The following is a 23,864-nucleotide window of genomic DNA, read 5'->3' as shown; positions in this document are numbered from 1 at the left end:
TGTCTTTTATTCGGATTTCGGATGCTTTCATAATAATCATTTTTAAATTACATCTATATTTTTATTTTATTACCTGAGTTAGTTGGTGAGGAAAATACCTACCGGATTAATACAAACCCTTAAGTTTGGTGAGGAAAATACCTGTCGGAATATATGGTTTTACTGGTTGGTGAGGAATTTACCTCCGCCCCTGTAAAGAACTTAAGAAGACAAATATAGAGACATTTACTATCAATGATATCAATAAGGTGAGACGTGAGACAAAATTTATATTATGCTAGAACCACTAATTCTTTAATTAGTGGTTGTGGTAAATAGAAATGAAAATTTTATAATTAAAAATGACAAAGATAATCATATTTTTTTTTTATTTAAAACACAAAACCACATCAACCGCGCAGGGTTATTAGTGGATATAACAATACAAAGTATTACATTAAATATGTACATTAATATGTATATTATTACTTTTAAATATGTTAACACTGATGAAACTTTTTTGGTGAGGATTGTCTTGAGGTCATTCTTAATGTGATTGGCTTAGCTTCTAGGTCTGTTCTTACAAAGATGGCTACTCCGCCACTTGCCTGTTGTGCTATTCTGTTTTTTGGAAAACATTGGTAGTTTTGAAGATTAATATTGGATTGCCCCATTGATATTCCACTGTAATATATAGGGGTTAGACATTTTCGAGTTCTGACTGAGAATGTGTTTCATCGGTCTCTTCTGTGGAAGAGAAATTATTGGGGCTTAGTTTCTTTCTTAATCGAGTTATATTATTTTTTAATTTTGAATTGTGGGTATAAGCGTGAACAAAATTAAGGATCTGAATTAATTCGGATGTTTCGTTCGAATAGTTTTTTGAGGTTATTTCGGGATGTTTTGCGTTTAATGTGTTTTCGAGAAAGTCACATATTTCGTCGAAGTTAAGGACAAATGGTGGTGATCTGTTTGTGATTTTGTCTTTAATTGTCTCTAGGGAAAGTAAAAGTTCATCTCGAGAATTTCTTTTAGACGTTTTGGTTTTTTTCTTTGATTTCCTTGTTACTGGAGAAGTGAAGATATGAGAATCGGTCTGTGTGGTATTTTCGTTGATTTCTGGAGACGATGAGATGAGCCTTTTTAGATGTTTTGTGACGTTTGGAATAATTTTAGGTTGTGTTATTTCTAATGGAGTAAGATTGCTGATCTTGTTGAAAGTTGATGATGTTGGGATCTTTAAAGTGTTTGTTTCATTTGTATTATTTGTAGGTCTTGACATGTCGTCAGTTTCTATGGTAGATTCTAATTGGTTATTAGAGACCTGTATGTCTGGGATCTGATCTAATATGTTTTGGGAAGATGCTGGATGATCGTTAGAGGTGGATATTAAGGCTTTGTCAGAAGGTTTTTGTTCTGTTTGGTTATAAGGTAGATTTGTTATATATTGTGTGTTTTGGGAGGTTTCTGGAAGAGCTTTAGAAGTGGTTGGATTAGAATTGGTTGGGTCAGGATTTGTTGTATTAGAAGTGGGTGGATTAGAATTGGTTGAGTCAAGATTGGTTGTATTAGAAGTGGTTGCATTAGAAGTGATTGTATTAGCATTATCAGGACATTCTGTTTCCTGGTGACCAATAGTCTTGCATTTTGAACAGTTGAATCCTTCTATAGAAAGGTATAGTCTGTAAGTGGTATTATCATGAGAGATCATGAAAGAATCGGGAATGGACATATTTTCTAAAGGTGTGATAAATGTTTGCCTTCTAAAACTCAAGACATGGCTGTATTCGCTTTCAGGCATTCCTACCCTAAGAAAAGTCATTTTAGAGACGGCGTTTATACCCATTTTACGTAGTTCTTGTTCAATTAACGTGGTTGGAACAGAAGGACCAGCGTTTGATGTTATCAGTCTTTGAGCTGGAGTGATAAGTCTTCTTATTTCTACTTGAGTTTCTTTTATATTGACGTATTTGTGGGAATGCAGCAATGAATCAACCATATTTTTAGAAGAGAGATATATACATATTCTATTATTGGCTATTCTGGAAGCGAAAGATACGTTACGTGGACCAACTATTGAACCGACGGCTATGATGTACTCTTGAACTTTGGTTCCTTCAATACTAGAAAGAACTATGGCTTCGTCTTTTGTTGGTTGTTTAAACGTGTTAACAACACTGGAATATGAGATGTGAGATGTAGTTTGGGTAGTGTTCATGGTGTTATTCGAAGTCATGTTTGATTAATTTTGGAGACGTTGCAAGGCCGGCCCTGTCGCCGGTTCAAAAACCGGTGTGGATCTTGGCCCAAAACTGGTCCTATTTATATTTCTTGGATATTTTATAGGTTATATTATTTTTAATATAAATATAATATGATGTGATTTTTGGTACTCACGTCAGGTTTGCGAGGTTTACATGGTGTTTCCACTATAACAATGTGGAGGAACTAACAAAATAATTTTAAACTGTGTTTTTATCATTTAAAAACTGATAAATTTCGCAGCGGTTTACAACGTGATGTATATTATCATTGTCAGGACCGTACTCGATAATCATATTGTTATACAGTGTGACCACGGATGGGGTGCCCAAGAGGAAAAACTCTTTTATTTTCAATTTTAGCGAAAAATGTCATTCTTGATAAAAAGTTTTGCGTGTTCTAAAACCCTATAAAAAGAAATAAAATTCAAGTTTTTCAAATCCTGCTTAATTTTGTAGCCAACTTTATGTAAATCCCTATAAATTTTTGCACAAGTTCGAAATTTTAACAATAATAACTTATGAGAACAACCCTTTCGCTTCTGTGGATTATGAAGCCAGACTTTGTCGTTCTCCTCGAACCATCCAATTATATAATAATTACATAATTATTAATCCAATAATTTTAATAATGAAATTTATCACAAGATAAACTCTTTATTGAACGCTTAACATTTGTCGAAAAAATGACAATTCGCAAATTACTTATCAGAGTTGACAGTTACTAAGCTACATTGTGTCTTGGCAACACTAGATTATTGTTACGATTTCGAACTTAGCGCAAAAATTTATAGGAATTTACATAAAATTGGCTATAAAATTAAGCCGGATTTGAAAAACTTGAATTTTATTGCGTTTTATGGGCTTTTAGAACAAGCAAAACTTTTTATCAAGAATGACATTTTTCGCTAAAATCGAGAATAAAAAGGTTTTTCCTCTTGGGCACCCCAACCGTGGACACACTGTATTAACATTATTTTCAAATCTTCGTTTTCTTTCGACTGTTTCCAATTGGTATGTTGACGGAACTTTTGAATACTGTCCTCGTTCTTTCACTCAATTGTTTAGTATACATGGCTTGAAAAATGGACATTATATTCCTCTTGTCTTTTGTTTACTTCAAGATAAAAAGTCGTCTTCATATTATCTCGCTTTTAAATATATCATAGAAGAATGTTTTACAATTAATTGTCCTCTATCCTCTAAAGTAACAACTTCCGACTTTGAAATTTCCATTCATAATGGTATTCGTATAGCATTTCCTGAAGCAGATCTTCATGGATGTCGTTTTCATTTGGGACGGGCATGGTATATAAAGGTGCAAGCACTGGGATTAGCTCCAGAATACCAGAAAAAAGGTGTTAACTCAACCGAAATTACTCATTTTCTTATTTATATTTTTGGTCTTTCATTCTTATATCCTGAAGTTCTTAGCGATTTTTTTGCTATAAATTTGGCAGAAATTAAACCAGTCGATGAAAGAGTCACCCAATTTTGTGATTATCTTGTTGATAATTACATATCTGAAAATTCAACATTTCCTCCACATCTTTGGGCTGAGCACTCTTCATCCTTACAAAGAACCACAAACCCATGCGAAAGTGTTCATTTCAAGTATAATTCTTCTTTCTACTGCCCTCATTCCAACATTAATAATTTTATTGATATAATTTTACAATTTCAAATAAATACCTATATTAAAATGAATTGTGTTTCGACACCAAAAAAAAATGTTGCCGAAAGTAAAGTAAAAATAAATTTTCTAAATGAAAAAATTTTAGAATTAAGAGAATGTAAAATAAATAGATTAGAATTTGTTAAAGTAGTATCATATAAATTTAGGAAAAATATTTTGTAATTTTATATTTCTATACACATTTTGTAATATTTTCCAAATAAGTTTTTTGTGATGTTATTTTTAATAAATCTATAAAATGTGTACTTATTATGTTTTTGTATTTTCTGTAATAGTTATTAAGGTACCCAAGGGTATTAGAAGGATAATAACGCTTGAGAGGTCAGTGGTGTATATACCGAGGGCCTTTGGTCCGAGGGATATACGTTGACCGAAAGCGTTATTATCTATAATACCCGCGATGCCTTCAACGTTTAATGTCCGACTATATTATTTTTTATATGAAAAAAATGTGAGTGCATTTTGAATTAATTAGTTTTAAAATAAATACATTTACCAGCAATAGTCGTAACGTAATTGTGGTAACCATAGTTTTACTTAGGTTGTTATTTGTCAACTTGACAGTATTTAACTAGCCATTTAAATTTAATGCCCTAGGGCGTTAGGGCGTTGTTTTTAAAAATAACGCCCTAGGGCATTATATAATACTTAACTGACTTCGAAATCATGTCATTATTTTTGTCAAATAATATACCAGTCGGACATTAAATTATTAATGTCCGACTGGTTTATTATTTGACAAATAATGACATTATTGCGAAGTCTATTAAGTACGATATACCGCCCATGGGAGTATTATTGAAAAATAACGCCCTAGGGCCTATTAAATTTAAGTAACGAGTTAAAGACCAAGTTGACAAATAAAACTCTAAGTAAAACTATGGTTACCACAATTACGTTACGACTATTTCTGGTAAATGTACTTACATATTTGAAAACTAATTAATTCAAAATTCATGCAAATTTTTTGCATATAGAGAATAATTTAGTCGGACATTAAACGTTGAAGGCACCACGAGTATTATAATAATAACGCTTTCGGTCAACGTATATACCTCGGGCCGAAGGCCCTCGGTCTATACACCAAAGACCTCAAGCGTTATTATCCTTATAAAATACCCTTGGTACCTTAATAACTATAATAACAAAAAATAATGGTTATTATAAAATATATTGTAAAGGTTATAAAACTAATTGTATATTATGTATAAGTAGTTACTTAGTTGAAATTTATAAATACCGCCTAGTGTGAATAATGTTTAATACATAAAGGTTGAAAATTAAATAACAAAATACCAATTTTGCCAAAAATTTACAAAGGGACGAAGATGTGGCAACGTTTCACCTTCACATAAAGATTAGAAGCATGTAATTTATTTAAAGCTTGGGAGGCAATTCATATGTGACCATTTTAGCGACAGGTAAGATACCCTTTTTCGGGAGGCATTGCATATGCGGCCATCGAAATGCCTCCCACTTTTTCAGGTAAATATTTTCATACATGAAATGCCTCCCAGGTACAATCGAAATGCCTCCGTTTCGTTAATCATTTAGGCTTATATTTTGTCTATTTAATCTCTGTTTAATGACACAATGTTGCCAAATCATAAGTTAAATAGGTAGTATCTATCTATTTTGATTTTTCTAATTCTTCATGCAGTGTACATAAAAATTTTTTCACATAAATATTTCACAGTACGACATATTTCTTTTTAGAAAAGAAAGTTGTTACCCGACAATCTAAATCTAGCTTTTCTGGGTAATTCCAATTCCGATTCTAAGCTCTTCCATATTTATACATAATTCCATTTTATAATTCCATAAATAGGTACTTTTACCTTAATCTTTTTGTTTGTTTATATTCTCTGGGTAATTCCAATTCCGATTCTAATCTCTTCTTAACGATTCCATGAATAGGCACTTTTACCTTAATCTTTTTGTTTGTTTATATTCTCTGGGTAATTCCAATTCCGATTCTAATCTCTTCTTAACGATTCCATGAATAGGCACTTTTACCTTAATCTTTTTGTTTGTTTATATTATCTTTTGTAAATTGTGCTAATGGGCTAAATGTTGTATAAATACGTGAAAGTTTATTAGTTCCTGCATCAGTCAGTTTATCTAACAATAAATCCATAGATCCATCAATCAGTCAGTTTGTCTATTTCAAGCTTGTCAGTTCGTCGATTTCAAGATCAAATTGTGTTTAAGTCATAACATCCGAAATAATGGAATCAACGATAAGTGTCAGTCAAAAGGGCAAACCTTTACTATCAATTGATGGTTTTACACTCGGTTTTCAAATGTTGGCCAAAGATACAGTAAAACGGTGGACATGAACTAAAAAAACCTGCAAAGCATTTGTGAAAACCCAGGGATGTGAAAAAGGGATAAAGTTTGGGCTGAACACTCTTCATCCTTACAAAGAATCACAAACCCATGCGAAAGTTTTCATTCCAGGTATAATTCTTCTTTCTACTGCCCTCATCCTTTAATAATTTTATTGATATAATTTTAGAATTTCAAATAAATATCTACATTAAAATGAATTCTGTTTCGACACCAAAAAAATTGTTGCGGAAAGTACAGCAAAAATAAATTTTCTAAATGAAAAAATTTTAGAATCAAGAGAATGTAAAATACATAAATAGATTAGAATTTGTCAAAGTAGTATCATATAAATTTAGGAAAAATATTTTGTAATTTTATACTTCTATACACATTTTGTAATATTTTCCAAATAAGTTTTTTGTGATGTTATTTTTAATAAATCTATAAAATACCTACTTATTATGTTTTTGTATTTTTGTTAAATTATTAATAACAAAAAATAATGGTTATTATAAAATATATTATAATGGTTATAAAACTAATTACATATGTATAAGTTCGATGAAATATATAAATACCGCCAAGTGTCAATAATGTTTAATACATACAGGTTGAAAATAAAATAAATAACAAAATACCAATTTTGCCAAAAATTTACAAAGAGACGAAGATGTGGCAACGTCTCACGTTCACATAAAGATTAGAAGCATGTAATTTATTTAAAGCTTGGGAGGCAATTCGTATGTGACCATTTTAGCGACATGTAAGAAAACCTTTTTCGGGAGGCATTTCATATGCGGCCGAAACAGAAACCGAGAGGGAAATAATTGTTTTCGTCGGCATCTGTTATGAATTAAATCTTTTCATTATAAATATTTTGGGTGTTATAATCTTCGCGGACACGCATATAAAAAAATTGTAATCGCCAATACTTATCAGAGTTATTATTTTCACTGGAAATGTATTAGGAATCACATTAATCATAGGTACCAGCGATATAAAGGCCAACAGACTCAGAAGGGCAGGGCATGTGATACGCAGTAATGACAATCACCTTATAAACAATGTGTTCTGGAAAATTCCAGATGGAAGAAGATATGTAGGACGACCTAAAAAAAGTGGAAAGATGCAGGCAAAGAAGATCTGGAGGAAATGGGAGTGAGACAATGGGAATTAGTGGCACAGGACCGACAAACATGTAAGGCAATAGTAAACGCGGCAAAGACTCACGAATAGTTGTAACGCCATTGATGATAATGATGATGATGATGAACAGGGCCTATTTTACCACTAGGCCCATGAGGCCCCTGCCTCGGGCCCGCATTTTAATGGGGCCCGAAAACATCACCAAAGAAAATTTTTATTGAAAAAAAAAATTTTCAAAATTATTTCATTTTACGAACAGGAAATGATAAATGATAACAAATTAGGTTAAAGTGATATTCATAAACCATAAGTCCATAAACCATTCTTAAACCATAAATTATCATAAAACTGCAATAAGAGTAGGTATAATAGATTGCCTTGTCGGCACCAACAATAATAAGCAAAATTTATACACCACTCCGAAGGAATAACAAGAGGTAGGATTAAAAAGAGCTATCATCACGTATTGTCATATTTATTTAAAATGCACTTTTAAATTTAATATTTAGTTTTATATTTAATGTCGTTTTATGCAAAGATAAGATATTCATTAATCATTAGTCGTTTTATGAAATTTCTTTAAACAATTATTTTTCTTATCTAAGTAATCGTTTCGTTATTATCATGAGCTACAATCATTTAAGTGACCGTGAAAAACGAAAAAAGCAAAAATTAAGAGAACAGAAAAGGCAGGCACAAAAAGATGCAATATTATCTTATTTTACACCTCAAAACAGTGCGCAAAAAGGAAGTTCGTCCTCCCATTATGTTCTTCTTCTTCTTGTTCTATGGCACTGCAACCCAAATTGAGCCTTCGCCTCCTTTATTTTTTGCCTCCACACTTTTTTATGTGTGGCTGCTCTTATCCATACACGGACTTAAAATACTTGTGCATCGCTGGTTACTGTGTCTTCCCAGCTCTTTCTAGGCTTTCCAACCTGTCTCTTTCCCTGCATCCTAGCATTCATTGCTTTTTTTGGTAGCCTATCCTCTTAGTCCCATTCTTATCACATGTCCAGTCCATTGCAATCTTTGTATTCTAATGAAGTCTGGCAGGGGTGTTTCCTTATAAAGTTGATAATGCTCGTTGTATCGAATTGTGAAGATTCCGTTTTCCCCCACAGGTCCTAGTATTCTTCTCAGTACTTTCCTTTCGAATGTGTCAAGTTTGTTTTTGGATGTTTCTTTCAGAACCCATACTTCACTGCCATAGCATGCTATTAGTCGAATTAAGGTTTTATAGATTCTCATCTTTGTATTTCGGTAGACACTTTTAGATCGAAATATATTGGAGAGGACTAAATAAGCTCTGTTTGCCTGCGGTATTATTTTCCATATTTCTCCATCTTCTGATCTGTCGGCATATATTTCTACTCCCAGGTATGTAAACTTTCCAACCGTTTGAATGTCATCTTCAGATATAATGTTTTGTGGGACTATATTTTTTTTTGTCGTCTGTATCATTATTTTTGTTTTTTTTCTATATTAATTTCCAGACCTAGCCTTTTCGTGTGCTTTTTTAACTCTGCGTATGTTTCCTGTGCTCCTGTTCATGTTCTACTCATAATATTAATATCATCGGCATAAGAGGCCAGTTAACGGTTCTTTTGGTCAGGAGGTTTCCTCGTCCAGTTTGCATTTGCCTAACCGCATACTCCAGTGCCAGGTTAAACAATATTGGGGCCAGCCCATCTCCTTTCTTCAATCCCTGCGAGACTTTGAAAAAGTCTGTCCGGTGGTTTTGTACTCGTACACATGCCTGAGTTTCATACATTGTGGCTTTATTGAGTCTAATTAGCTTGTGTGGTATTGTCAATTCAGCCAATATATGAACAGCTTACTTCAGAAAGGGACCTAAGTCAGTCTTTTGTTATTTTTTGTTAAGAGTGGATTCATTCACTATGATGGTAGACATATAGTTTATTGTAGAAAGGAACCAGGTTAAATATATTATAATAATAAAAAAATCATATGGCGTACTTTTCGTTTACTACAGAAAAGCAATTTATATCCAGACATATAGGTACATATCTCGAAAGTTAGTTAACATGACTCGTGTCCCTTTCTGAAATAAGCTGTTCATATAGTATAGTCTGTTCCTCCTGACTGAGTCGTATGTCTGTTTGAGGTCTACAAACATGTTGTGAACATGAATGCCGTGTCCCATGATTTGCGCAAGACCTGCTTGACTGTAAATATTTGATCCATTTTCGATCTTCCCCGCCTGCAGTCCGTCTGATACTCTCCAATTAATATTTTCTACTAGTGGTTGGAGCCTCTGGTTTATAATATACTTACGTGAGGACTTTATAATAATATGCTGCACATAGTAGAGAAATTCCACGGTAGTTTTTGCACTTTGAACAATTCAACAATGTTAAATATAAATTTGATTTATTGTTAATAAAAATTTAAATTTCTATTGCAACTATATTTCTATTAAATAATTAATACATTTAAAAAGTTATTATTATTACTATTAAATTTTTGTTAGGGGCCTGAAAATTATGTTGTGCCTCGGGCCTGATTTGAAGTAAAATAGGCTCTGATGATGAATTAAAAAAAGTAAATACTAGTAAAAAAGACAATAAAATTTCGCGGCACGCCTACAGGGACTTTGGGGGCACACCAGTGTGTCGCAGCACACTGGTTGGGAACCTCTGCTCTAGAGTCAGTACATCGAAAAGATATTTACAAAAGATACGCTTGGGGACGGTTTCAGATTTTAAGTACAATTTGTGACGTTTCTGGTTTGTTTACTTGTCACTGTCAGTTTGTTGGATTTTTTGCTGTTTTTTTTTGTCCTGTTTTTACGTTTAGAAGTTATTTATATTAAACCAACAGTTGTTTTCACAACTAATTTTATACTGGGTTTTGAAATTTTATCGTAAGTGCATTTTATTTTGCTATATAATTTACATACAAAGTTCATTCACAGTTGTTAACTAGCTGTTGTTAACTAGATTTGTTTAAATTTCCGTAAAAGTGAAATAAATAACAAAAAAAAATATTTTATTTTCAAATATTTATATTATAAAAAATATTTAATATCACTAATGATATTAAAACAATTTATTGAGCTACTTCAAATGTAGCTGTAATTCTGCACCAAAATTTTAATTCTATTTATTTTATAACGTCAAATTTTATAACATAATCCGTGATCGGAATAGTAGCCACTTTCTGTCACTTGCTGTTGCGTGGAATAGATTTCTGACTTATTTCGAATGCTTTAGCAATCCAGCCCTCTACGCCATAAATCGGCACCGACCATACGTAGCACTTAGTCTCAGTTGAGAATCGAACTCTGAACAGTTCAGTACCTTCCTGAATTTTACGACAGCTTGTCGAGCTTGCTCAATGTGATAATTTAGTTCCCTGTCCGTTGCCCAGTCTTCAAAAAGCCACGTTCCCAGGTATTTAAATTTGCTTACCCTTTCAATGGACTTGGTATTTAGTGTCATGGTGGATTTTTCAAGTGCATCCAAGTTTCTGGAGATGATTATGAATTTGGTCTTTTTGGTATTAATCTCTAATCCCATTCGCTTACTGTATTCTCCGATTATAGTGACAAGTTGTTGAAGATCGACTATGTTGTTACAAATTAAGACACCATCATCAGCATATCATATGTTGTTGATCAGTACTCCATTCACTTTGATTCCCATCTCTGCATCTCCAAAGACTCTTGAAATATGGCTTCCGAATAAATGTTAAATAAAAGAGGGGAAAGCACACATCCCTGTCGAACACCCCTTAGATGTATGGGTTTGGATATAAAATTATCTATTTTTAATTGTGCCGTTGAAGTTTTCAATGCATCTTATGTCTTTTTGGTCTATATCAAGTTTCTTGAGGATTTACGGTCTACGATTTACGGTTATCAGGTTCTAATAATAATTGTGTCAGATCATCCGCGTGCTTCTATTTATAACAACAAATATTACGTGAGACACCGTCTTTTCAGTAGCGGCTGATCCTGTGAGGCAGGGCCTCACCAGTATACCTATCAATATAAAATTTACGTTATTTCGTTATTTCATATTCAATTTTTTAAATACAATTTAACTTTTTGAAATTTGCTAAATAACTTTATTTTTATAATAAAAAATAAAAATAGATACGGCCCTGCCGCCTTATCTTTGTATCCGTCCTCCACGTGCGAGTACATCCATCTCATTCTCAGTTTCTCAAATTTATAGTTGAGGCATGCCTCGCGGAACTGTTTCGTAAAAGGGATAATGACAAGCAGCAATAAAATTCAACCTGAGAATAATTCTGGGAACTCGGATTCATCTATCCTTGAGGCATGCCTCTAGCATGGTTTTTCAGGTTTCTGCTTATTATTTACTTGGCCTTGCTTGATACACCCTGGTCCTGGTTACTTAGTAGTTAAATTACTTTCTGCTGGTGCAGGCCGGTCACGTTTGACGTATTCAGTTCGTTTGCACTTTGCAGTATTTCGGTGTTAGTGAAAAATGGATTTAGCACTGGGAACTTCCCTGAGTAGTCAGTCGTGGCTTCCCCAGGTAAATGTAAATATTCGTAATACTTGTGATCCCGTAAACGTTTCAGTCAATCAGTAGAATTTTTCAAGTCATTCATATGAAGATAAATTATATTATAGTTAAAATAATAAAACGACCCATTACAGATTTATGTAAACGTCTTTCTATAGGTGGCAGCAGAAAACTAAATCGGGGATTTCAAAATGCATGATATGAAAAGTTCGACTGGCTTACGGGTAGTATAACATCAAATAAATTCTTTTGTTGGCCATACATTTTATTTGCCACAACTAATCCTAGCAACAAAGTCCAAAAGTGGTTATACTAATTTAAAAAATTTGTCTTGGAGTCTACTGTTACACAATAAATGTTCTCAACATATTACAATAGAATTGCAAGCTTACTCTTATGAGAAAACAAAAGCAAAATATTGCCACAGCACAGTAAAATAGACATTGAAAATTTTAATGCTAGGGTTAAAGAAAATCGACAAATTTTAAATAGTCTTATAGATATTACGTTACACTTCTGTATGCAGGAGCTACGGTTTAAGGCCCATGATGGATCTAATGCATTATTATATCGCGGTAATTTCAAAGAGTTAGTTCTTGTTAGTAAATTCTACACTAATTTAAAAAAATATTATAGAACGTTTTTTTCTGGGACATATAAAACCATAAAAAATGAAATGAAACGATTGAGTAATCTCGACAAAAATCTCTATTCAAAAATCATTTATAAAATCACAGGTAATATGGGAACGCTTTTATAGACGAGGTAATAGATAATTTTGCATAACAGAAGTCTCGTAGAGTTCCTTTAATTTACAAAAAAAAACTTGAGAACTCAGTTTTCTTTTTAGAATTTATGTTTTATGAAGTTTTTGACTAAAATAACTTTTTTATACTCTAGTTTTATATCATTGTTTTCTATTATAGCTGTATTGTAGTTTCATAATATAGTTTTAGTTATAGTTTTATATTAGCTTAGATGTTTAGATGTTATCATGCTGTGACTGGCTGTATGGCATTTGCCAATGCCGGTTAAATAAAAATAATACAAAAATTTTATAAATCATGATTTTTTTCATAATAATTCGAGTACCTTAATAAAATAGTGACCGCTTCGTCTGCTAGTATATCGACGGTCCGGTGGCACCCAAAATCCCGACAGCCAAAATCCCGACAGGCCAGAATCCCGACACTCCAGAATCCCCACAGCCCAAAATCCCGACATGCAACAATCCTCGCATAAGTAAAAAATCACGACCACTACATTTTGAGTATTTATTGTTTCCTTTTCAAATGCAATACTAAATCATATAGAGTATTGAAATTTAAAAAAAATTAAAAGCACTCGTGGGAGTGCCATAGAAATGAAAACTTGCACTCGTGGGAGTGCCATAGAAATGAAAACTTCTTATTGTATATAAATTACGAGCTCAATGCTTTTTCCCCATCAAAAAAGAAGGGCTATACCTATAATATCATGTACGCGATGCGTATGCCCTAAGCTATTTATGTATACATACACATAATTTATATACGTACAAAATTTATTTCAGCGAAGTGATGACCGTCGCAAATTCAATACTTTTTCCATATCCAAAAAGTGCACAAGGCACAAAGTACCTCAAGAAGTTTTTACTTCAAATATTTATTTCCTCGAAGCGATGACGATCGCTAATTTAATACTTTTTCCCCATCCAAAAAGTGCACAACATCCTTCAAGAAGTTTTCACTTCAAATATTTATTTCGTCAAAGCGATGATGGTCGCGATGACGGTCGCTAATTTAATACTTTCTCCCATCCAAAAAGTGCACAACGTCCCTACAGAAGTTTTCACTTCAAAAATTTATTTCGTCGAAGCGATGATGGTCGCGATGACGGTCCCAAATTCAATACTTTTCCCCCATCCAAAAAGTGCACAACGTCCCTAAAGAAATTTTCACTTCAAAAATTTATTTCGTCGAAGCGATGACGGTCACTAATTTAATATTTTTCCCCATCCAAAAAGTGTACAACATCCCTCAAGAAGTTTTTACTTCAAATATTTATTTCGTCGAAGCGATGACGGTCGCTAATTTAATACTTTTCCCATCTAAACAGTGCACAACGTCCCTAAAGAAGTTTTCACTTCAAAAATTTATTTCGTCGAAGCGATGACGGTCACTAATTTAATATTTTTCCCCATCCAAAAAGTGCACAACGTCCCTCAAGAAGCTTTTACTTCAAATATTTATTTCGTCGAAGCGATGACGGTCGCTAATTTAATACTTTTTCCCATCTAAACAGTGCACAACGTCCCTAAAGAAGTTTTCACTTCAAAAATCAATTTCGTCAAAGCGATGACGGTCGCTAATTTAATAATTTCCCCATCCAAAAGTGCACAACGTCCCTCAAGAAGTTTTCACTTCAAAAATGTATTTCATCGAAGCGATGACGGTCGCTAATTTAATACTTTTTTCCATCGAAAAAGTGCACAACGTCCCTAAAGAAGTTTTCACTTCAAATATTTATTTCGTCGAAGCGATGACGGTCGCTAATTTAATAATTTTCCCCATCCAAAAAGTGCACAGCAACCGTCAAGGAGTTTTTCGTTTAAAAATTAATTTCATTGAAGCGATGACGGTCGCTAATTTAATACTTTTTCCCATCCAAAAAGTGCACAACGTCCCTAAAGAAGTTTTCACTTCAAATGTTTATTTGATTATAAATTATTGGACTATATGTTGGCAAAAAAGAAAAATAATTTAATTCATGTAAACTATGTTAGAAATTTTATTTAGAAAATTAGTTTATGATAAATGCTAAATACTCTTGTTTAGTAACAAAAGATAAAAACAGATGTCCATAAACAAAAAACCAGAAATAAATGTAATTATATGTTAAAAAGGAACTTATCAAACCTGTCGGGATTCTGCGATTCTGGCGTGTCGGGATTTTGGCCTGTCGGGATTCTGGCGTGTCGGAATTTTGACTGTCGGGATTTTGGGGTAGACCCCGACGGTCTAATTCCAATAGCCTGTATCTGCCAAAAGAGGTTTTTTTACAGTAGGAAGTTTTTGCTGTTTTTTACAATACCCCGTATCTTCAAAAAAAATCGTATAAAAATTATAGCAATATCCCGTATCGGGAATAGACTATGCCCTACCATGCGGTATTCTTAGTATATACAAACTGAAATTATTACGATACGGGGAATTTCTTATCAATTTTAGAGATATTCAGTTACGGGGTATTGTACTAGATGACCTGTATTAGAGGTTCCTAGAATTTTTTGTTTACATCGGGGTTTTGTGTATAGATGGATAACTGTTTTGTTAATCGTTTGCCGCGAAAATCGGAAATTCAGTTTTTTGCAGACACGGAGTATTAGAATGAGACCGTCGCACAGTGGGGCAGGAGAGCTAAAAAGTTGGCATAAAATGAAAATACTAAATGCAGTATTTTCTGTCGCATTCATTTTAATTAAATAGTACACAATCCTGCGTATGATTTGGCATCATTTTTTTCCCATTAAATCCCCCTCCACCAGTTGCGACGCGTCGCAAAGGGCACATGGTCCCGTGTTAACAATGCATAGGCCGCGATAACGTGATTCGACTTACGTTTGATCCACTTATTTCAAGTGAAAAGTTAATTTACTAGTAAAATTGGCTACGGATATTTGATCCTCAGGAAAGTGACAATATTATTACAGATGTGATATAATAATTAAGTAAATATAGTCTCTTATAATATATTGTTTAAAATTACCTGTACAAAATATCAAAATATGCATTTTTCAAAAATAGCAAGTGATTTGTTAGTGTTCCCAGACTGATCCAACTTTAATTTTGTTTTATTTTGAAAGCTTGAGTATTATTCTTTAAAAAGTCATTTTAACTTTTTGCTCATATTTGCTCCTTTTTTCATAATTTTATTTTTTGTGAGGTTATGTTGACCTAATTAAATTGAATAACAATCTATTCTAATTTTTCGTTATTTGCATAATTCAAGAAAGTGTAGTAAATCCAAAACAAATTAAGATTTATTCCACTTTTTGTTGATTAGTAGTGATCCACTGATCACAAGCAAAAGAAACATAAAAAGAAAAAATTAGAACACCTGCCAGTGGAAGCACTGCATATTAGTGCATAATATATTATGTTCAAATCTCCGAATGTGCAAGATGTTGACGTCACATCTGATGATTCTGATGATGATCTGTAGTTTAAGTTTTTCAATATTTTACCTAAAAAATTTTATGTGATTCTTATAAATATGCGGTAAATGGTTTTAAAGAACAATTTGGTTAAGCAATTTTTCAAAAATAATGTTAACACAATTGTTTTGAGATATAAATAATATTAGATAATAATAAATAAATAAGATATAAAATAAAAATGACTAAACTTCAAATATCATTTAAATCAATATCGGTAGTAACTACGGACATTCAGCTTTGAAAATTTTGAGCAAAACATTTTTTGAACAAGCCATCCTTCAAGGGAAAATATTTGTAAAGCGAGGCTCAGGAAGAAAAAGAACATCCTGGTTAAAGAACTTCAGAACGTGCTTTAACAAACACCTGTGCAGCTTTTCCGCGCTGCTGCAGATAAAATAAAGATTGCCATGATGATCGCCAACATTCGTCACGGATAGGCACATTGAGAAGAAGAAGAAAACTTTGAAAAAACATCGTTTTTTTATGTACACACAACTTATAATATTTGAAAAAAAAAATTGGCCATAATATATCGACAATGATTTAATGCCAACTTATGTTGTCTCTTGCCCCACTGTGCGTCGATATGAATATTCGGTTTAAATTCTCGAGAACCTTCAGGAATCGAATACTCTTCGATTCTTGGTGTTCGAGAACACTCCAGTATATGCGTCACCATTCTGTCGAGTTGGAACCGTCATACGGGGACGTCCGAAATAACCTTTTTCATTACAATATCTGTTAATTTTTACTATCATTAATTTCATTTCAATCGATATTTTGGAAATCACGAAATTTTGACTGTACCAAATTTAGTATACACACTTCAGTTTTAGTTTTTAAATGATTTGTTCTGTTTCTGTTGCATTAATCTTGTTTCTAAATTATTAAAGAATATGTATTTTACTTTTTATTTTAGATATCAACCCAGAGGAGAGCACATCGGAACCTATGAAATGAACTGTTCTATGTTCCTTAAGCCGGCCTGTTGAAGAAACAACATTAAAATGTGAATATTGTTTTAAGCAGTTTAATTGTAAAAATTCTTTGGATGTATTATACATATGAAAGTTCATACTCGAGAATCACCTCACAATCGCGAAATTTGTTTTAAGCAGTTTAGTAATTCCAGTAATTTAAAAATACATTTGAGATTGCACACTGGGAAACAACCTTACAAGTGCGAAATTTGTTTTAAGCAGTTTACCCAAACAAGTCCTTTGAACACACATATGAGAATGTACACTGGGGAAAAACCTTACAAGTGTGAAATTTGTTTTAAGAAGTTTAGTAATTCGAGTAATTTAAAAACACATTTGAGATTGCACACTGGGAAAAAACCTTACAAGTGCGAAATTTGTTTTAAGCAGTTTACCCAAACAAGTTCTTTGAAAACACATATGAGAGTGCACACTGGGGAAAAACCTTACAAGTGTGATATTTGTTTTAAGACGTTTTCTCGGAAAAGTTTTTTGGACGAACATAAGGGAATTCACAATGGACAAAAACGTCACAAGTGCCAAATTTGTTTTAAGCAGTTTAGTAATTCGAGTAATCTAAAAACACATTTCATATTGCACACTGGGAAAAAACCTTACAAGTGCGAAATTTGTTTTAAGCAGTTTAGTAATTCGGGTAATTTAAAAACACATTTGAGATTGCACACTGGGAAAAAACCTTACAAGTGCGAAATTTGTTTTAAGCAGTTTACCGAAACAAGTTCTTTGAAAACACATATGAGAGTGCACACTGGGGAAAAACCTTACAAGTGTGAAATTTGTTTTAAGCAGTTTACCGAAACAAGTTCTTTGAAAACACATATGAGAGTGCACACTGGGGAAAAACCTTACAAGTGTGAAATTTGTTTTAAGACGTTTTCTCGGAAAAGTTTTTTGGACGAACATACGGGAATTCACAATGGACAAAAACCTCACAAGTGCCAAATTTGTTTTAAGCAGTTTAGTAATTCGAGTAATTTAAAAACACATTTCATATTGCACACTGGGAAAAACCTTACAAGTGCGAAATTTGTTTTAAGCAGTTTTCCCAAACAAGGTCTTTGAAAACACTTAATATGAATGTGCACACTTTGAAGAAACCTTACAAGTGTGAAATTTGTTTCAAATCGTAAGTATATTCAAGCATCCAATTTGAAAAATCATATGAGGGTGCTCACCGGGGAAAAACCATACAAGTGCAAAATTTGTTTTAAGCAGTTTAGCCAAAAAAGTAATTTGAAAACACATATGAGAATACACACCGGAGAAAAACCTTACAAGTGAAGAGTACAGAGGAAAAATAAGGAATGTCACTCTCTCATTCATTTTGGATTTTCTCACCATGTGGTAGCAAAAACTTAGTATAGTAAAACCTCGATAGAACGGACCGCTATTTAACCGACTTCAGATTAACGGACAAAAAATCAGATCAAATGTAAAAAATTTGATTGCAAAAAAATATAAAAAATCAAATATTGTAAGAAATATCAGCAAGAATATCTTGGCAATGCTTTGTGCTAACTCAGATGGATCGCATGGATTGACTGCTATAATTGTTGGCAAATCTCGTAAACCTAGAGTTGTCAAAGATATCATGCATCATTTGCCCGTGTTGTACAGGGTTATTCACTATATTTCGACCCCCCCCTGTAAACTGCTTTATTTACAGCATTAGAAAAAAAAGTTAAAATACAAAATATTCTATTTTCAAATTATGATTTTTTGACATATACAGGGTGAGGCAGATAAAGGGCCTATTGGAAATATCTCGAGAACTAAAGGTAAGAGAATCATGAAAATTGGAGTACAGGGTTTTTGAGGTATGAACTATTGAATGAAAATATTTTGGTCTCTTTGCTACTTCCGGTTATACAGGAAGTTAATTATAACTTCGTTGTTTTAAATGGGACACCCTGTATATTTTTACGTTTTTGGATTCTGTTCGATGTCTTCTTTCTTAAAATATGAGGTTTTGTAATATTATACATGGTAGTTTAAAAGATAATTACGGTTTTTTATAAATTTTGTAGAAAACTTCACACCCTGTAGAATTGTACTGATTTGATATCAAAAACTTCGTTTATGTTTAAGTGATTTTTAACCTAGTCTATCATTATTAAAAATTAATAATATAGCGAAAGGTTTAATTTTAGTATAGGTACAGGGTTTTCTTAAATAGAACACTCTGTATTTTTGTATTGTAATGAAATGATATTAAACATTAATTGCAACAAAAATTACGTGAAATTTTATTCGTGAAATTACGTGAAAGTATTCAATCATAAATAATTTTTCGAAAATAAACACATATTAATCTCGACTGACCCTTAATTTATTAATACTGGTTGAAATATCAAAATACGTACCTAGTTAAAATTGTTGGTGTGTTTAATATTAATAAAAACATACAATATTATATTTAGTTGTCTATGACTTTGACACTAAATATGCTTAAACATTTGCTTTGCTTAAACATTCTACTATTTTTGAAGTTCCAGTTGCTTTGCTACCATTACTAATATGAATTTTTCTAATGAGGAACTGATTCAGATGTTTTTTTGTTCTAGGAGAGTATAACAAATAAAAATGTGCTACTAGTAATAAGAATTTATCATCAGCAATTCCATGATAGATGACAACCAAAAAGATAAACTTTTCAAAATTTACTAGAGGGGTTTCAACGAACTGGACATTTAGATTACGAGAAATCTGATCGAACGAAAACTATTGTAAATGATTAAAATGAATTAAATGTTAGTGTCACTGAGAATCTGCATATTACTATGAACGTTCTCGTAATCGTAAGTGTCTAGTACTAGTACGTCGAAACTATTCTAATAAACTTTGAAAGTTTCTCTTCTTGGTTGTCGTCTATCAGGAAATTGTAGATGATAAATTCTTATTGCTAGTAGTACATTTTTGTTATATTCTCCTAGAACAAAAACTTTACTAATCAGTTCCCCATTACAAAAATTTATATTAGTAATGGTAACAAAGCAACTGGAACTATAAAAATAATATAATGTTTAATGTTTAAAAGTAGTGTCAAAGCCATAGCCAACTAGGTAGAATATGGTTTGTTTTTATTAATATTTTATGCACCAACAATCTTAAAAATGTAGGCATTTTGGTATCTCATCCAAAATTAAGGATCATTCTTGATACACATGCATTTATTTTCAAAAAATTATTTGTGATTGAATATTTTCACGGCAAACCTAATAAAATTTCACGAAATTTTTGTTGCAGTTAATGTTTGGCTTAAAGAACTACGAATAACTTACAAATTAAAGCAGTTAGGTATAGGGAATGCTTAAGAAATAAAAAAGACCTATAAAGTATCATTTTATTACAATACTAAAATACAGGGTGTTCCATTTAAGAAAACTCAGAAAATACTCATTCCGAGTTTCGGCCAACCCTGTATACTAAAATTAAACCTTCCACTATATTATTAATTTTCAATAATGATAGACTATATTAAAAATCACTTGAACATAAATGAAGTTTTTGATATCAAATCAGTACTACAGGGTGCGAAGTTTGCTACAAAATTTATAAAAAACCGTAATTATCTTTTAAACTACCCTGTATAATATTACAAAACCTCATATTTTAAGAAAGGAGACATCGAGCAGAATTCAAAAATGTAAAAATATACATTGTGTCCCATTTAAAAAAAAAACGAAGTTACAATCAATTTCCGGTATAACCGGAAGTAGCAAAGAGACCAAAATATTTTTATTAAATAGTTCATACCTCAAAACCCCTGCATTCCAATTTTCATGATTCTCTTACCTTAAGTTCTCGAGATATTTCTAATAGGCCCTTTATCTGCCTCACCCTATATGTGGATGCCTCAGAAGTCAAACGGTGTAAGTCACATTCTCCCTAAAAATGACTTATGAGATAAAACACATAGTAGTATATATAATATATATAATAATATTATTATATAATATATATTAGCCCGGTGGATTCGATATGAAAAATGGCCAGAACATCGAGGCCATGGGTGAAAACGATATATACAAATATCTTGGAGTAAAGCAGGCGCGGAAAATTGACCATAAGCAAATGAAAACTGAGATAACTACTGAGTTTATACGAAGGATAAAACAGCTGCTTCGTTCACAGCTTAACAGTAGAAATTTGTTTAAGGCACTAAACACCTACGCTTGTTCCGCGCTTAGCTATTCATTTGGTATGTTTAAAGTGGACAAAAACAGATATAGAAAATCATCAGCGAAAAGTACGAAGACACCTCACAAAGGCGCAAAAACACCATCTTAAGAACTTATTTTCAGATGCAAGCTGAGACATCTACACTACATCGCGCTACTTGCGCAGTAGATGACACAACACCGATCAAACTTAGGGAACCAGAAATGCGCATAAACCACCTCACTAAAGACGAAAAAATGCGAACCTGGATGGGTAAACCTCTGCACGGGCGACATCCCAATTAGGTCAGCCAAGACTATGTCGAACTATTGGTTGACAGGAAAGATGTTCCCTGAAACGGAGGGTTCATTACTGGTCATTCAGGATCAGGTTATACCAACCAGAAATTACCTGAAATATATCATCAAAGACCCTCAGGTTCGAAACGACAGATGCCGATATGGATGTCAAGCCCAAGAAACCATCTAACATCTTACAGGGGGCTGCCAGGCATTTGCTGCAACTGAATACAAGGAACGACATGACGCAGTGGGAAAAATCCTCCATCAAGAGATAGCTATCAAGCTGGGACTTCTCCAAACGGACCATCTCCCGTATTATCAATACGTCCCTGAAGAGTATGCTTGAGGATGGCAACTACAAGCTATACTGGGACCGCACTGTGCTCACAGACCAAACAGTGGCACATAATAGACCAGATCTCGTACTACTTAATAAATTAACAAGACAAACAACACTAATTGATGTGGCGATACCTAACAACAATAATCTACGTAGTAAATTTACTGAAAAGATCGCCAAGTACAGAGATCTGGAAATTCAAATACGAAGGCAATGGAGAATGCAAAGCATCCAGACGATACCGATTATTATGTCTACTACTGGAGTCATTCCGAAGACCCTCCTCGAAAGCATAAAAAAGCTGGGTCTGAATGAACATCTTTATAAGACCATGCAGAAAGCTGTACTACTCGCGACGGCCAGAAGTGTACGAAAATTTTTGGGAGATACACCTGCATTCCAAGTCACCTAGGGCTCGATAACACGGAAAGAGTCCCACCAGAGCTCAATCCTTTTGATACCGTAGGTATCTGGGATGAGTCAGTTTTCCCCTTAGATGGAGTGTGAGCCGTATGGCTAAATCTGTATATAATAATATTATTATTTCCTCGTTTATATTTATGAATATGTTACCCATATTATGATAAATAAAGACGGTTTATTTGTTTTTAATAACTACTTATATTTCTGCAACTACTTTCAGAAACATCTTAGTATCTCATTTTAAACACTTATTGACTTACGCCGATTGGCTTCTGAGGCATCGATATCATACTAGTAACGTCATCCATCTGGGTGTGATGACGTAACCGACTATTTTTTTAAATGAGAATAAGGGTCGCCTGCTAGCTCGACATTTGAAAGTTTATTCAATTCTCTATTCAGTCATATAAACATTAAAATAATTATTTATACAGGGTGTCCAAAAACATTTTTTTTAATTAAATTAATTGACACAAAAAGAAGAATGTATGTAATTTATTTAATTCAAAATACATTCTACTGCAGTCAGAAAACAGAAATAAATGTTTATTGAACAAATAAACACTACTTTTCACTTAAATTCAATGTTCAAGTTGCCACCCATCTGCCTCTCGGCAGTTTGAACATTGAATTTAAGCAAAAAGTAATGTATATTTGTGCAATAAACTTTTATTTCTGTTTTCTAACAGCAGTAGAAGATATTTTGAATTAAGTAAATTACATACATTCTTCTTTTTGCGACAATTTATTAAAAAAAATAATTTTTTTTGGACACCTTGTATATATAATTATCTTAGTGTTTATATTACTGAATAGAGAATTTAATAACCTTTCAAATGAGCTAGAACAGGACCCCTATTCTCATTTAAAAAAATAGTCGATTACGTCACCACGCTCAAATGACGTTACTAGTATGATAAGTATATGTCAAAAAATCATAATTTAAAAATCGAATAACAACTTTTGTACTTTACATTTTTTTCTATTTCTGTAAATAAAGCAGTGGGTCAAAATATAGTGAATAACCCTGTACAGGCAGTGAGAAACATTTAAAGAGAAGAAACTGGAAATATCGCCAAAAGAGGTAAAATGTTTATTAATTTTAGACAACGCCTCTGCTTATCCCCCTGAAAATATTCGACATTCTTTTTCAAGTGCCGTCTCCTAATCGGAGGTTGGATATCATCATCACTATCTTTACTCTATCCACCGCTGCTCTAAAGAGTTCTATAGAACTGCATCTAAACCAGTCCCTTAAATTCTTTAACCATGACACTCTCCTTCTTCCTATACTCCTTCCGCCTCTTATCTTTCCCTGTATTATCAGTCTTAGCATTTCATATCGCGGTCCCCTCATTACGTGTCCCAGATATTGTAACTTTCTTATTTTTATTGTGTTTATTATTTCGCATTCTTTACCCATTTCTCGCAGTACTTCCGTGTTCGTTTTCCTCTGTGTCCATGCTATTCTAAGCATTCTTCTGTAACACCACATTTCAAATGACT

General features: G+C 32.9%; 2 protein-coding genes across 2 annotated transcripts; one reads left to right on the top strand and one right to left on the bottom strand.

The window, feature by feature from the left end:
• Positions 1-178: 178 nt before the first annotated feature.
• Positions 179-2,215, bottom strand: LOC126886110 (ras guanine nucleotide exchange factor R-like). Its single transcript, XM_050652954.1, has 3 exons — positions 1,787-2,215; positions 1,049-1,603; positions 179-190 (listed from the first exon to the last, which is right to left on the bottom strand). The coding sequence occupies exons 1-3, from the start codon at positions 2,213-2,215 to the stop codon at positions 179-181; spliced, it is 996 nt and encodes a 331-aa protein (XP_050508911.1).
• Positions 2,216-15,699: 13,484 nt separating this feature from the next.
• LOC126886515 (zinc finger protein 675-like) lies at positions 15,700-18,674 on the top strand. Its single transcript, XM_050653493.1, has one exon. It carries the CDS (start codon positions 17,196-17,198, stop codon positions 18,192-18,194), a length of 999 nt encoding a protein of 332 aa, XP_050509450.1. The 5' UTR covers positions 15,700-17,195; the 3' UTR covers positions 18,195-18,674.
• The last annotated feature ends 5,190 nt before the right edge of the window (positions 18,675-23,864 follow it).

This window comes from Diabrotica virgifera, chromosome 6 (genome assembly GCF_917563875.1).
Source record: "Diabrotica virgifera virgifera chromosome 6, PGI_DIABVI_V3a".
Classification (NCBI taxonomy): domain Eukaryota; kingdom Metazoa; phylum Arthropoda; class Insecta; order Coleoptera; family Chrysomelidae; genus Diabrotica; species Diabrotica virgifera.
Note: the sequence above shows the minus strand (reverse complement) of the source record. Positions and strands in the feature narration are given on the sequence as shown.